This window comes from Symphalangus syndactylus, chromosome X, assembly GCF_028878055.3.
Source record: "Symphalangus syndactylus isolate Jambi chromosome X, NHGRI_mSymSyn1-v2.1_pri, whole genome shotgun sequence".
Lineage (NCBI taxonomy): Eukaryota > Metazoa > Chordata > Mammalia > Primates > Hylobatidae > Symphalangus > Symphalangus syndactylus.
Genome location: NC_072447.2, coordinates 29,584,500 through 29,600,415, shown reverse-complemented (window position 1 = coordinate 29,600,415; position 15,916 = coordinate 29,584,500). Strand labels below are relative to the sequence as shown.

Sequence of the window (15,916 nt, the reverse complement as noted above, 5' to 3'; positions counted from 1 at the left end):
CTTCTACATTGTAGCTAGATTCAATCATGTGAACACAACTAGCTACAAGAGACACCATGGACCTAAAACAAGTACCACTCGGTATATTATGGAGTACCTTTTATGTACACAGAATTATTGTAAGTTCAGTGGAGCATCATAAAAAAGCATAGCATCGGTCCCATCCTCAAGGAACTATTATTCTTGGTAGCTACTTCCAGTGCTTCCTGTTGTAAATAAAATTCCAGGCTTTATTATGGGAGTACCACATGCCTGAGGGGGGGTGGTGGCCACAAGTTTTGATTGACCTTCTGTTTTTTGAGACAGAGTCTCACTCTGTCTCCCTCGGCTCACTGCAACCTCTGCCTCCTGGGTTCAGGCAATTCTCGTGCCTCAGCCACCACGCCTGGCTAATTTTTGCATTTTCAGTAGAGACAGGGTTTCACTATGTTGGCCAGGCTGGTCTCTAACTCACAGCCTCAAGGGATCCATCTGCCTCGGCCTCCCAAAGTGCTGGGATTATAGGCATGAGCCACTGCGCCCGGCCTGATTGGCCTTAAGAGACTAAAAGAAGTAGATTGGAAGCTGCCACTTGAATTCAGCAGCTAAAGGATTTAGAACTATTTGAATGAAAAGAAATTCTCATGTGGTTCAAAAATGTTAAGAGATTGTCAATTTGATATGTAGAGAGAGAAAGATGCGAATGAATTGGGGACTTAGTGAAAACATTTTAGAAAATCAGAGTTTTATAAATTAGATCTTGTCTACAGATAACACGTTTATTTTACATGCTATTGAATCCGTGCTAAATGTTTAGAGAATATTAGGAAGTTTGACAAGGACTAATACCCAGTACTGCAAATAACACTTTAGCACAACAGTCTAATGCAAGATATTCTTACTTTTTGGAGGGAAAGTGTGTCTTACACATATCTCGAATTTTCTGGCAAGATAATCAATTTATCCTTCTGACTCTTACCTCAATCAGCCCCCTAGCTTCTTCAGTCTCTTTCTTGTGCTGGCTTTCTTCCTATGTGTGTTCATATTTCATGGATTGGTGACCAGAAGGATCAAATGGGCAATAAGTATGACAAATAGTACTGATTTGGTCTGAATCTATGTGTCTTCCCTACTCCAAATTCCTATCCTGAAACCTAACACTCAATATGACGGTATTAGGAGGGGAGGCCTCTGGGAGGTGTTAGGTCATGAGGGCAGAACCCTCAGGAATGGGATTAATGCCCTTATAAATGAGACCCCTGAGAGCTAGCTGGCTCCTTCCACCATGTGGGACACAGCTAGAAGGCACTGTGTCTGAACCAGAAAGTTGGCCCCTCACCAGACACCAAATTTGTTGGTGCCTTAATCTTGGACTTCTTGGCCTCCAGAACTGTGGGAAATAGATTTCAGTTGTTTATAATACAGCCAGTTTATAGTATTATGTTATAGCAACTCAAACAGACTAAGACAGAAAATTGGCACTGAAATTGGGATCGTTCTTCCATTGTCTTGAACAATAGGTCCTGGTTTCTGTTTTGATGGCTGACAAAGCTCCTTATTAAATGGTGAAATGGTCATTTGGCCACACCCTTGGTGTTTTCTCCTGAGCATGTTTCTCATTTTTTATAATATGGGTAGGCTGAGAATTTTCCAAATCTTTGAGTTCTGCTTCTCTTTTGATTAACAATTCTGCCTTTAAATTAATTCTCTCTTCTTGCATTTTATTATATGCCTGGTCCCTCAATGCTCTGTGTACAAATAGCATCAATTAAACATCCAATTTCATTGCTTACAGGTTCTACCTTCCACAAAACACTAGGATATGAACACAGCTCAGCCAAGTTATTTGCCACTTTATAACAAGGGTAATCTTTCCTTCAGTTTTCAATAACATGTTTCTGTCTAAGACCTCATCAGAATGGCCTTTACTGTCCATATTTCTACCAATAATCTATTCAGGATTACTTAGGTATTCTTTAAGAAGATTGAGGCCGGGCGCAGTGGCTCATGCCTGTAATCCTACCACTTTGGGAGGCCGAGGTGGGTGAATCACTTGAGCTCAGGAGTTTGAGACTAGCCTGGGCAACATGGTGAAACCTCGTCTTTACAAAAAATACAAAAATTAGCTGGGCATGGTGGCTGGCACCTGTAGTCCCAGCTGCTTGGGGTGCTGAGGTGGGCGCATTGCTTGAGCCCAGGAAGCGGAGGTTGCAGTGAGTCGAGATCATGCCACCGCACTCCAACACGGGCAACAGAATGAGACCCTGTCTCAAAAAAAAAAAAAAAAAAAAAAAAAGAAAAGAAAAGAAAATTGAGGCTCTATCTACAGCTCTCCTCTTTCCTTTCTGGGCCCTCACCAGAGTTGCTTTTAATGGTTCATTCACAGCAATGTAGGCTTTTGCTAGCATGACTTCAAGACTTCTAGCCTCTACTCTTTAAGTTTAAGCAGTTCCAAGGCTACTTCCAGTTTTAGGTATTCATTACAGCAGTGCTCCAAGTTCTTGATAACAATGAATAACTACTGTTCTGTGGGTGGTGGATGGTGATAAGGGCAGGACTAAAAAGAGAGAACCTCTTGTTTTTCACAGTTTGACAGCAGGGCATATTTGTTCATATAAAACTCTTTGATACAAAGAAGCAATAAGTATTTCTTTATCTTGTCTTTACCATATTTTACTAGAACCACAACAACATAGAATTTAAAAGTTATCTTAGAGCTTCAAACACTTTGTTTTGTACCTGGGGAAGTGATGGCTGTGATATTTATAGGACTGGTGCAGTATAACAGATACCACCCATCTATGTAGAACCTACAGTGCTTTGGGCACTGGACCAGGTGTGCTACATTCATTATTTTCAATCCTTATAATCTTCCAAGGTATATATTATCATGTGAGGAGAAAGCAGTGTATAATAAGGTATGAGAATTCTCAATCTCTCCTCCTACCAATCCCAGTTCTGTTCCTGGACTTTTATTAAGCCGATGTGGAAAAATGAGTGACAAGACTGAAAGGAAACAAATTTGCTTGGTTGATTTTCACTGGAAAGGGCAGAGAGTTACTAGTGGAAGAGAAAAGAGTAAATACAGAAGGTGAGAGGAGAGGAGGAGAAAAGGAAAGAGGTGTCTTCAGATGTTTTGAAGTGATTTGAAGAGTTAGAGTGAGAGAAAATGGAATCATGGGAGACAGATATATACATGGAGAGGGGTAAGAGGGATTTTAAAGATATCTTTAAATTGAAGCCTCTTTTGGTGTTTTTGGGAAGATTCAATAAATAATTTGAATTTATTTTCAATTACTTTTAAATATTGGACTGGATGAAACACCAGGTTGAGATAGGCTACAAAGTGCCCCAGCTTTATATGGGTTGCAGTCCACATTTTTAAATGAAGAAATTGAGAATTGGTTAGGTTAAAAAACTTGCGGTAGCTTGTTGAATTTATATATATATATATATATATGTATAATGTATATGTTATGTATATGTGTGTGCATGTTTTTTCATAGAAAGTTAAAATAAGAAAGATAAAACCGGAGACTGAGAAAGTTTCATACTTTAATTTCTAGTAATATGACAGAGTAGACATCCTCAAATAAATAACTTAAAATTATTTAGCTGAGCTGCCAAGAGGTTGCTGAAACTCTTAGAGTATAAAAACAATAAGAAAGAAAGAAAAAATGGAAAATCTGAATAGTTTCATAGCCATAATGGTAATCGAATGAATATTTTAAAAGTTTACAACAAAGACAGCAGGACCAGAAGATTTTATAGACAAATTTTAGAAAATATTTAAAGTGTAAGTAATTCTAATAATGCACAAACTCTCCAGGGGATGAAATCCAAGGAAGTGCTCCTCAAATCACTTCATGAAGCTGACATTACCTTGCTATCAGGACCAGATGAGGACAGCCAGTGAAAGAATAATTACATCACATTTATGAAAATGTTTGCAAGAATCATAGAAAATTAACCGACCAAATACAACAATGTATTAAAAGATAATATATCATGACCAAGTTTGGATTATCTGAGGACAGCAAATTTGGTTTATTGTTAGAAAATCTATTTGTGTATTTTATTAACATTAAGAGGTTAAAGGAGAAAAAATCATATGAGTGTCTCAATAGTATGGAGAAGACATTTGACAGAATTCAACATCCATTCATGTTTAAAAAACAACAACTTTGTAAACTAGAAGTAGAAGGGTAACTCTTTAACCTTTTGAAGGGAATCTGTAAAACACTTGCATTAAACAACCAGATTACCAATAAAACTTTATAAAGCAATCTATGTAAAATCAGGGAGAAGACAAGGATGTCTACCACCACCATTTCTACTCAAGACTGTTGTAGAGATGCTGGCTTGTGAAAATACAAGAAAAAGGAATAGAAAATATAACGATTGAAAATGAAAAAAAAATCCCTTCTTATTTGCTAATGGGTGTTGGTTGAAATATTACTACCAAATATTCACTCCTTCTCTATAATAGGATTTTACACCCACATCCATTTTTAGGTGCATTACCCACGAGACACACAGGGAGGGATTAAGTGCCCTCCTCCCTGACTTTGGGCTTGGCCATGTCACATGCTTTGACCAATGGGATGTGTTAATGTGATTGTGAATGGTTAACTTGACTTGCTTTTTGCTCCTGCCCTTGGCTATGAGAACATAATGCCCTCCATAGTGGCCACTGTTTCAGCTTGAGTCCCAGAGTGAGAAGACATGTCAAGGCCAGCCAGGCCCATAAAAATCCAGAGAAATTGCAGTCTGCCACGGCTTTAATCCAATGCAAGACATTTTTTGTGTGTGTGAACTATTAAGCAAAAGTTTATTGATAAATACACTGGTGATATGAACGTCAACAGAGAAAACCCAAAAGAAGCTACAGATGAATCATTAAAATTAATAAGAGCTTAGCAGGGTTCAAAAATTGCCTAGCACGTTTCTAATTTCCAGCAGCAAACTGTTCAAAATATAATGTATAAATGCTGTTTGCAGTAGAATTCCATTAAAAATACAAGTTAGCTAGAAAAATAATTTTTAAAAATATGTAAGACCTTTATGGAGAAAACTGCAAATCCTTATTGAAATATGTTTAAAGACCTAAATAAATGGGGATAACCATGGTTCTATTGAGGAAACATTGAGGAAAACTCAATATTATATAAATGTCAGTTCTTCACAAATTGATCCATAGATTAAAACTAATTCCAATCAAATGTTCAGAATTTTTCTTCATAGAATTTGATAAATTTCCTAAAATTTATATAAAATAACATGGTCAAGAATAAGCAAGACAATCACAAACATATGTTGATGACAGCCAGATATGTTTCTACCTCTCATTTGAGCTTGAGATTGATCTTTAGTTGTCTGCTAGCCTTTGCATAATATAATGTGCACTTAATATTAATAGTTCTATTTATACAGATAACATTTATATGGATATATCAAATTCAGTATGACCTAAAATGAAGTCATCATAGCTATTTCAAGGCAGCTTCTTCTATTATGTTCTTTAAGTGCTAAATGGCCCTACCATCTTCCCAGATACCATAGTTAAAAATTTGGGAGTCAGTTAATGCCCTTCCTTTTTGTCTCATAAATATCTACCCAGTCACTCAACCACTCTCCATCACTACTGCCATTGCCTTAGTTCTGGCCTTTGCCTTTGCTCAGACTATTTGAGATAACCTTCTAGATATTCTTTGTTTCCTGTCTTTCTTTACCAAACCATCTTCCACAAAGTGATCCTTCTAAATCTGATCATATCAAACTCTGATGAAAACTCCCATCACCTTCAGGATAAAATCCAAACTCTTTTAGGACTTGTCCTCCATCATCTGCCCAAGTATCTCATAATTCCATACGCATCTTTTGCCCCAACAGATTAGTTTCCCTTAGTTCTTCAAGCATGCCAAGCTGTTTTTCTGCTTTTCTACCTGGAATATCTTTCCTTCTCTTTTTCTACCATCTACTTGATTAACTCAACCATGTACTTCAAGACAGAGATTAAGTGCCATATTCCTGAGTTTTCTGACCTTCTTTGATCCCTTCCCACTCTCATATGTGTAAAATTGTCTTCCTCCAAAGCATTTATCATCTTGTTGCAATAATTGATTTTCTAGTCTGTTCCCCTGTAAGATTATGAATCTGTTTAGGATACAGAATACATCTCGTTTGTACTTGACTATTTATATCTTAGATGATTGTGAAATGTTTGTCCACTCTTTGCGCTTCTCATAAAATGACAACTCTCTAACACAATCCATGAATCCTTGTGTGTGTGTGTGTTTATTAGTCCGTTTTCACACTGCTGATAAGGACATACCCGAAACTGGGCAATTTACAAAAGAAAGAGGTTTAACTGGACTCAAACAGCTCCATGTGGCTGGGGAGGCCTCACATTCATGGTGGAAGGCAAGGAGGAGCAAGTCACATCTTACATGGATGGCAGCAGGCAAAAAAAAAAAAAAGAGTTTGTGCCGAGAAACTCCCATTTTTAAAACAATCAGATCTCGTGAGACCCATTCACTATCACAAGAACAGCACAGGAAAGACTCGTCCCCATGATTCAGTCATCTCCCACTGAGTTGCTCCCACAACACATGGGAATTATGGGAGCTACAAGATGAGATTTGGGTGGGGACACGGAGCCAAACCATATCAGTGTGTATAAGAAGTTCTTCCTGAAAGCAATTTTCATTGTAAAAAGTTGCTCGTTGGCTATGTAGTTTTCAATGAGGCTTGCTAGATCTGTTCACAAATGTAGCCCCTGGTAGTATGGCTTAAAAGACATATCTAATCTGCAAATTTTATTTTTATTTCAGTTAAAAAATCTGGATCCGTTTTTACTGTTTGATGAATTTAAAGGAGGTAGACCAGGAGGATTTCCTGATCATCCACATCGAGGTTTTGAAACAGTAAGTACAATAATTTGACTGCAGAAGTGTGTATTTTGAAACATACCTCTTTCTTCTAATAGAAAATTCAATTTTAAAAGCAATAAATAATAGGCTAAAATTCATTTATAAGTTGCAGGCTATTTTACATAAGATATACTCAAATTTAAATATTTACTTTTTTAGTATTGTTTGAATTTATGCCACCAAAAACATTCCTATTTGTGCAGTTAGTAAGTTGGCTTATTAAAATATTTTTGTAATTAAAATAATTCATTGGTGATAGAATAAACTATTTGTGATTAAAATACTTTTATATAGAAAACCTGTTTCTAATCATGTCGCTACCCTCCAGTGTGGGCAAGAGAGTGAGACCTTGTCTTAGAAAAAAAACAAGAAAAAAAACCTGTTTCTATCTTGTTTCTACACAAGAATGTTCAGATGTGTGTAACCTCCTGTAATATTATAAACTCCAAAAAACAACCCAAGAACTATATGAGTATTTATACTAACTTCTAAGGAATTATAGAATCAAGGGGCCCAAATAGAACATAGCCTAAAAATTAGGATTTTAAGGACATACATATACATTTACTAGTTTAATTGCAGAATTTAGAGATTCTACTGAACACTGAATATTCAGTTTTAGTTAGATACAGAAATAAAAATGTGTAACATAACATTGTGGCACTTTCAAAGATTCTCATCGTCCACACACATATATTTTGTGGAAGCTTGGAGATCGTTACTTCCTAGTTACAATGTTTAACCATCTACTCACGAGAACAACCTGCATTAGTAGGGAAGAGACCAGGGCTTGTTAAAGGCTCAGTGTGTTTGTAAAGCCAATTAGTGAATGAGTAAATATTTATTGAAGGCTGGCGATATGCAGGCGTTGGTGTAGGGTGATCTTTTGTATGTTAGGGTGTGTTGTGTGTTGGGAAGTGTGGGCAGAAGGCAGAGGGAGGGAGGCTAAAGAAGGGTGAGGCATGATCCCTGCTTGCCTCATATGCAGTCTAGTTAAGGAGGTTAAAGATGTTTGGGAAAGAGGGCACCACCACAGTGTAAAAGGATAATGAACCAAGAAGTTTCTGGTAGTAGGATCAGGGTAGTTGGACTCTTTTCCCTTCCTCATTTAGCCATTCGCCTTCCAGTTCCCTTCTCTGCTAACACGTTGAAGGCGCTGTGGCTTGCTTTGCAGCAATAATGGAAGCCATTCCTTTCACCCACCCTACACTCATGCTGGATTCTGACCCTGTTCCTGGAAGATGTCTCCACTCTGTGCTCCTGCTCGAGCTACTTCTTGTGTGCTCCATCCCATAGCTCCACTTACCACCTTACTAATCTTTCAAGGTCTTTTCGGATATCACCAGCTCCATCAAATTTTGCAGACAATCCCAAGAGGATGCACTTTCTCCTTCATTTGGTCCTCATCGCATTATATTTTTACCAGTCTCATGCACATTATGCCTTTTTGATGACCTTGATTGTATTCTATCTGTCTTGCAGTAGAATTGGGGATTGCCTCAACCTCCCCTCACATACCCAAGAGGATCATAAATTGCTTCAGCTGAGATCATTCTCTGTGTTCTCTATGTGGAGATACTCAGTAACTACCGGCTGAATTTAATTGGATAATAAAAAGTTGAAGACAATGAATATATTAAATAAAATGAATGATTAAATATATTACTTTCATTTCCATTATGGAAAATGCTTTTGGGGGGGGGAATGCTTTATAAATTATAAGGTACTCAGCTTTAAGCAACTCCCTGAAGGAGTGCAGCTGTAGAATATTAGTGTTTGGCTCTTTTAAGAGTTTTCCTTAAAACTGTAACTGTAATTATTTGTCAGTTCATTTACTTGCTAAAATTTATTTGCAACCCCCAATCAGTACTTGTGGTGCTTTTGTGGTAATTTGTGGGCATGTGTAGAGTGGCAAAAAATTTGAGCTGCCCAATGCACGCATTCCCAGCTGAGGTTGAATGAAGCAATGCTCTTTTTTTCTTGTTTCACAAGAAAGTGACCTTTCACAGTATATTTAGTGCCACTTTGTCAACACTTTTGTGCTTTGTGTGGGTAATTTCACTGTTTAAAATGGCTCCTACACACAATACACTAATGCTGTCTAGTGTTCCTAAGTGTAAGAAGGCTGAAATGTGCCTTACGGAGAAAATACGTGTCTTAGATAAACTTTATTCAGGTATGAGTTGTAACACGCTTGGCCTAGAGTTCAATGTTAATTAATCAACAACATCTGTTAAATAAGGTGTCTTTAAAGAGAAATAAACATAAAACAAAGTCATTTATTGATCAACTGAGCAAAATATTGTGACCAGAGGCTTGAAGGAACACAGTCCTGTATTTATCCTAGGAGCAATGGCTTAGTATTCTCTAATCCAGTGATCATGGCAACTATATAGAACATTTTTTCAATAAAAATGATGAGAATCAACTGTATCAGTTTTCCTCAGGAGTGCAGGTAAGCCAGAGACTCAAGTGGTAAGCCATTATCTCTTAATGTGAGCTTTAAAAGGCTGCAATTTAAAGCCAGGCCCACTTGTACTCTCTCATCACCTCCCTGGAGCATTTTCTAAATTATACAGGCTTGTAAATTTTGAAAATGCTGACTAGGATAAAGAACAAATTTAGAATCACCTGTGATGTTAGCGCACCATCCAGAAATAGCTATTGTTTTTATTTTGATATATTTTCATTCAGTACTTTTTCTCTGGTACCACACTATTTATGTTTTGCATCTTTTTGTTAGCTTAGTATTATACTATAAGAAGTTAAAAAATATTATTTAAAAAACTAATTTTAATGGCCTCATTAAGCATCTGCCATGATGGTTGTACCAACTGATATTACCACAGTGATGTGTTCTGAAGGTTCCTATTTTCCCTCAACATCACCAACATAAATGTATTTATTTGATTTTTCTTACCTTTGCCATTTTTACAAGTGAAAAATAATGCTTTATGATAGTTTTAATTTATATTTCTCTTATTTGAGCGAGATTGATTTTCTTTTCATTTTAAAACATTCATTCACCATACATATTTAATATTCTTGGCTTTTTTTTTCCTGCTGGGTTGCTGGTATTCTTTTTATTATTTTATAGAAGCTCTTCACATATTAAGGAAGTCAGATCATTTTCAGTGATAGGAATTGCAATAATGTTAAGAGGGATTGGGCTTGTTTTGTATGAATACAAAGCATAGATACAAAACAGAAGGAAGAACTTTGTAACAATTAGTTATGCAAAGATAGAATAACTAATATAAGCATGCACTGGAGCAACATAAGCATGTACTGAATGGTCACATACTTGATGTGTTATCAGGATCAAGGTCCTCAAAAGAGTGATGTGCTGGAGCTCACGTTTATTTATTTTTTAATAAAAATGAAATTTTACTAGCACATGAGTATAAAATGTAACTAATATACATATTTTGAGTGCACACACATTTATTTTAACTGGTAGTGATACATGATCAAAGAAATGTGGAAAATATTATTCTATAAAATTCTCATTATCTCAGGTGTGACCCATGAACCAGCAGTGTTATCATTTGTAGCCTCAGTCTCCACTTCAGAGCTCTGGATCAGAATCTACATTTCTACATCATCAAATGATTGATATACACATTAAAATTTGAGAAATGCTGGTCTAGATCTTCCAAATCAGAAATACGATTCTATGAGATAAGTAAGAGAGAGAACCCAATTTTACTGGGTTAATGGCTAATCCATTTTTAAACTTAACTCAGGTTTGAATAGCTATCTATTTTCTATTAAAAATTTGCCTGAAAATTGAGAAGGCCTACTCTAGGGAAGAGGCACAGCTGGTGGTCACAGCACAAAAGGAGAAATGCGTTCAGTTTTTCCTACCAGGAGTTTGTTTTCTGGGGAGGATTGTTTTTCAAAAGGCCTGAGTGGTAAAAGGTGAAACGGTTTTGCATTTACCCTGTTTCTGGTCAGGCCTGATATTGTGATTTGTTTAGGGCAACTTTAGTTATCAGAAACAAAGAACAATCAGAGACATGGGAAAGTCCTGCTAAAGTTTAGCTAGGAAAAGGAGGTACTTATAGATCAGACTCCGTTGATGAACCTCTCACCTACCCTAGGAAGAAACATGTGTTGTGCCTTTTGAAATCATCCTTAAATGATAGCCTCTGGACTTTTCAGGTTTTAGCACTGAAAGGCTCCTGTCCCCAGGAACCTCTCAGTCCATAGCAAACTGAGATGATTGGTCACTCCTGTTTAATTAAACTTAAGAACTATTAGGAGAAAACCATCCTGCCTTCTTTTCAGGGACATTTTAGGATGGCCTTGTCTATTGTGTTCTCAATTAGGCTGAGAAGTGTTTTTAAAAGTTTTTCACTACAAGCCTCAGCAAGTTCTTTGATTTTGTTCACGAGAACAAAACCACCCTGTTTCCAAGGGTGTGCCCATCAGAAAAGCCATGCTCATAATTACTTGTTGGTAGCCGACAGTGTTTGCATGCAATGCCTGAACAATACCCAGGAGAGGAAGGGAAAGGTCCTGGTGATTCACACCTAAAACTTATGACGGAATTCAAACCTCCCACCTCCCACATAGCCTGTTTTTTTTTCTAGCTTGCTGTGCACCACTTTCAAAAGCAAACCCTACCATCAAGGCTGAAAAAAAAAAGACTTGATTAAATTCAACATCCATTTTGGAAAACCGGGAAAGGATACTTTTTCAATATCATAAAGCCTATTATTCAGGGAGCATCTTTTGTTATATATAACACTGAGATATTAGCTATATTCCTATTAATATGAGAAAGAAGACAAGACTGTCTACCAGTACCGTCACAGTTTAATATGGTTCTGGAAACTTTGAAGCTATTAATAAGTAAGAGTTACAGTGTTGGAAAGGAGGAGAAAAATTATTTGTAGGTAATAAAATAATAATGAAACTCACAGTGGCTTTGGTTGGTGATGTGATTGGAGGAGGGAGGAAGGCTTAGGATTTGTCCTGAAGTTGTAATTACAGTGAAGCACACAAATCTTAGCATATATATTGATTTGGCAGGATTTGAGAGTGAAGGTAACAGATATAAGAAGGAAGCTAAAGCCACCTCTACTCTCAAGACACCCCTTGGCACCACTGTACTAAGAATGTCAATCAAAACCTATTAGTAAATGGCTGGATATAAAATAACTATGAAAAATCAATAATTCTCCTGCTTAAAAGCAATAATCAGATGTAATGGTGGTGTTAAAGCAAACTAAATATGGCTTGAGAAGGACTCTGTATTTCTATATTTGAGTCCTTGTGGACGCACCATAACCTAAATTAATAGGTAGACAAGACTGAAAACCTAACTTAGAAGTATGTGCCTGTAACAATAGCTGGGTCTTGGCTAATCCCAGCAGCCGTACTTCAAGCACTCATACACTGCTGAGTGTTCAAACAAGGCAAACACTTGTTTGAACCAATCCAGCTGTTTCTGTACCTCACTTCTGATTTCTGTACGTCACTTTCCTTTTGTTGTCTATAAATTTGTTCTGACCACGTGGCATCCCTGCAGTCTCTCTGAATCTGCTGTGATTCTGGGGGCTGCCAGATCTGCTAATCATTTTTTTTTCTTGGTCCATCAAACTCTGTTAAATTTAATTTGTCTGAAGTTTTCTTTTAACAGGGGAAAGCATCGTACTCATAATGGCAGTAAGAACCCAATATAATTCCCTAGAAAAAAGTTATTCTCCTTTAACCCAGTAATCCTACTTCTATGACTCTATTTCTGGGAAAAATCCAAAGTAAGAAGAAAGGCTTATTAACAAATGTTTATTCTGGTACAGTTTTTAAAAAATAAAAAACAGAGGCTGGGCGTGGTGGCTCACACCTGTAATCCCAGCACTTTGGGAGGCCGAGGCAGGCGGATCATGAGGTCAGGAGTTCGAGACCAGCCTGGCCAACATGGTGAAACCCTGTCTCCACTAAAAATACAATAATTAGCTTGGCGTGGTGGCAGGCGCCTGTAATCCCAGTTACTTGAGAGGCTAAGGCAGGAGAATCATTTGAACCTGGGAGGCGGAGTTTGCAGTGAGCTGAGATTGCGCCATTGCACTCCACCCTGGGCAACGAGCAAGACTCTGTCTCAAAAATAGATAAATAAATAAATAAATAAAAATAAAAAAGTATTCAAAATAGTAGAGGAATAATTATATATCTAGAAATTATATATAAGAAAATTATTATATATTTGAAAGAATGTTATGCAGCATTATCTATAAAGACAAATATTGTAGCCAATTTAAATATTCATCAATCATAAACTGTTTAGATTTTTTTTTTTTAACCTCCACAACTAGTGACTTTTTGGACGCATAATTCTTTGCTATGGGGGGTTGTTCCATGCATTGCAGGATGTTTAGCAGCGTCCTTGGCCTCTACCCACTCGGTGCCAATTGCATCTGCCTACACTCAGTTGTGACAATAAAAAAAGTCTCCAGACATTGTCAACTGTCCTCTGGGGATGTGAGAGAGGGCAAAATCACCCCTGGCTGAGAACCAGTACTTTAAATATATGTGTCCAATAGCATGGCTTACCATGCAGTCATTAAGGAGAATGACATGGCTTGATAGGTCCTAATATAGAACAATCTTGATGATATTTGGAAAGTGACAGAGGCAAGGTGCACAATTCTTGTGGCATGGTGTAGCATTTATATAAAAAGCAAAAACTAAGCCTTTTTTCTTTTTTAAATGGCTTATTGCCAAGTTTATTGTGGGAAAGATGGATTATTATAATGAATGATTGTTTCTACAGACTATCCTGATGCAAATAAAATAAAATTACAAAATACATGTTATAGTACCCAAAGAAAATGGTGTTTAGAGAGAAAATGAACACATCATAACAGGTACAAATATGTATTTACAAAGCTTTTTAAAAAGTAGTGGTTTATATATTTATAGGATTGTGCAACCATCACTGCTGATTCCAGAACACTTTGATCAGCCCAGAAAGTAAACCTGAACTCATTATCAGTCTTTTCTCATTCTTCCTTCCTCCAGCTCCTAGGAACCACACATTCTGTCTCTATTTATTTGTCTATTCTGACTATTTTATATAAAAGGAATCATATGGTATGTGGCCTTTTGTGTTTGGTCTCTTTCACTTAGCATAATGTTTTCCAGGTTCATTCAGTTTGTAGCATATATATTTCTTTATATGCCTGACTAATATTCTATTGTATGGATATTCTAGTGTATGGATAGACCACATTTTGTCATCCAGTCATCCATTGGTGGACACTTGGGTTGTTGCCATTTACACCTTTATTCATGGACTTGCCTGGATTATCTCTGAAAGGACCCCCAAGAAACTCGTAATGTGACCTCTAGGGAAGATTAGTGGGTGACAAGGGAAAGTTGTGGACAAGATTATTGGTTTTCGCTGAACCCTTTTTTTCTCTTTGTACCTTTAGAATGTTTAGTTGTACTTGTTAATTATTTAAGAAATTCATGTTTTCAAAATTCCTTCTTCGCATACCAGCCATTCAGATATTTAAAGATAAACTGTGCCCTCATGGTTAGTGAAGGTCCTGATGATCACTTGTTCTCCAGGAACTCTTGCTGAGGTCTCCTACTTGGGTTTGCCCTCTCCAGATAAAGTGAACCTTACCTGTGTTCTATTCCTGTCAACCAGATAAACTAATAATATACGCCAATGTGTAATGGGGATGAGGACTTTCTCTAGAAAACATTTGTGCACCATTAGAGGGGCCCGTGAGATTTAAGAGTGCCTTAAATCAAAAGCATAACTTTCTCCTCCACAACACGTTCCCTAGCTGAAAGGATATTAAAATAGTGAGTGCACTCATGAGTTTAGAAGTGGAGGCAGAGGACTTTCAATTTGCATGAAAGTTAGAAAATAATTAAGGAGGAACAAGATGGGTATAGTTGAAGAAGTTTCATGTTTTGAGGCAGAAGCTATCCCTTCTAACAGAAGGATCTGGGAGGGCTTCAGGGAAAATTTGCCCATTTAGTAAGGCCTTAACCAATAAGTAAGATTTGACTCTCTGGATAGTGGAGGTAAAGGCAAAAGTCGCAGTATGGGGATATAGTAGAAACAGTGAGTCATCTAATTGGGCTTACAAATGGGATGTGGAAGGATGGGAGGTGGAGGAGTATTATAGGGTCTAAAATTTTAGGTTGGGCCATTACTGGGGAAGGCCCAAGCTTCAAAGCCCAAGCTTGATCTCTAGCTATGGATGAATGAACAATATTTCACATCCTGAAACTGTCAACACAATCCTGTTAAAATAAAACCATCTTTAGCCTAAAAGTTCTGCTTTTTGTGGAGTGCTGTCTATGTCAGTGATTCTCAACTGGAGGTGATTTGTCCATCTGGGTCATATGGCAATTTCTACACTTGATCTTAGCCAAAAGCCCGAGAAGCGACTCATTTGGCAATTTCTGTAGTCATTTCTGAGTGTCACAACTGGGGAGTGCTACTGCCATCTAGTGGGTAGAGGCCAGAGATGCTGCCAAACCTCCTACAGTGCACAGGACAGTTCCCACAGCAAAGAATTAAAGCCTGGTCTTTGTTAACAAGCGTAGGTCACATGAGGGAGTAGAAATTTAACTGAAATAGTCTTTGAAAGTAGTCCAAATAAATTCCCAGCAAATTTCCCTATACATCCTACCCACACCACATTGCAATTACAAACAAAAACCATTCATGTCTTAAAGGCTACATTCCAAGAGTTTTTAAGTAGAAAAATTGAGTGTTGGGGGGGGTGGGGGGCCAGAGTGCGCCAGGCGCGGTGGCTCACACCTGTAATCCCAGCACTTTGGGAGTCCAAGGCGGGTGGATCACTTGAGGTCAGGAGTTCAAGACCAGCCTGGCCAACATGGTGAAACCCCGTCTCTACTAAAAATACAAAAAATTAGCTGGGCGTGGTGGTGGGCGCCTGTAATCCTAGCTACTCGGGAGGCTGAGGCAGGAGATTTGCTTGAACTCAGGAGATGGAGGTTGCAGTGAGCTGAGA

General features: G+C 37.6%; 1 protein-coding gene across 8 annotated transcripts in view; it reads left to right on the top strand.

Annotated features, from left to right (window-relative positions):
- PIR (pirin) overlaps positions 1 to 15,916 on the top strand; it is a 105,395-nt gene that overhangs the window by 6,922 nt on the left and 82,557 nt on the right. For all 8 annotated transcript variants that reach the window (XM_055267601.2, XM_055267598.2, XM_063634555.1 and 5 more), the window contains exon 3: positions 6,813 to 6,905. In XM_055267601.2, coding sequence (XP_055123576.1) covers positions 6,813 to 6,905 — 93 coding nt within the window. The remainder of the gene's footprint in view (positions 1 to 6,812; positions 6,906 to 15,916) is intronic.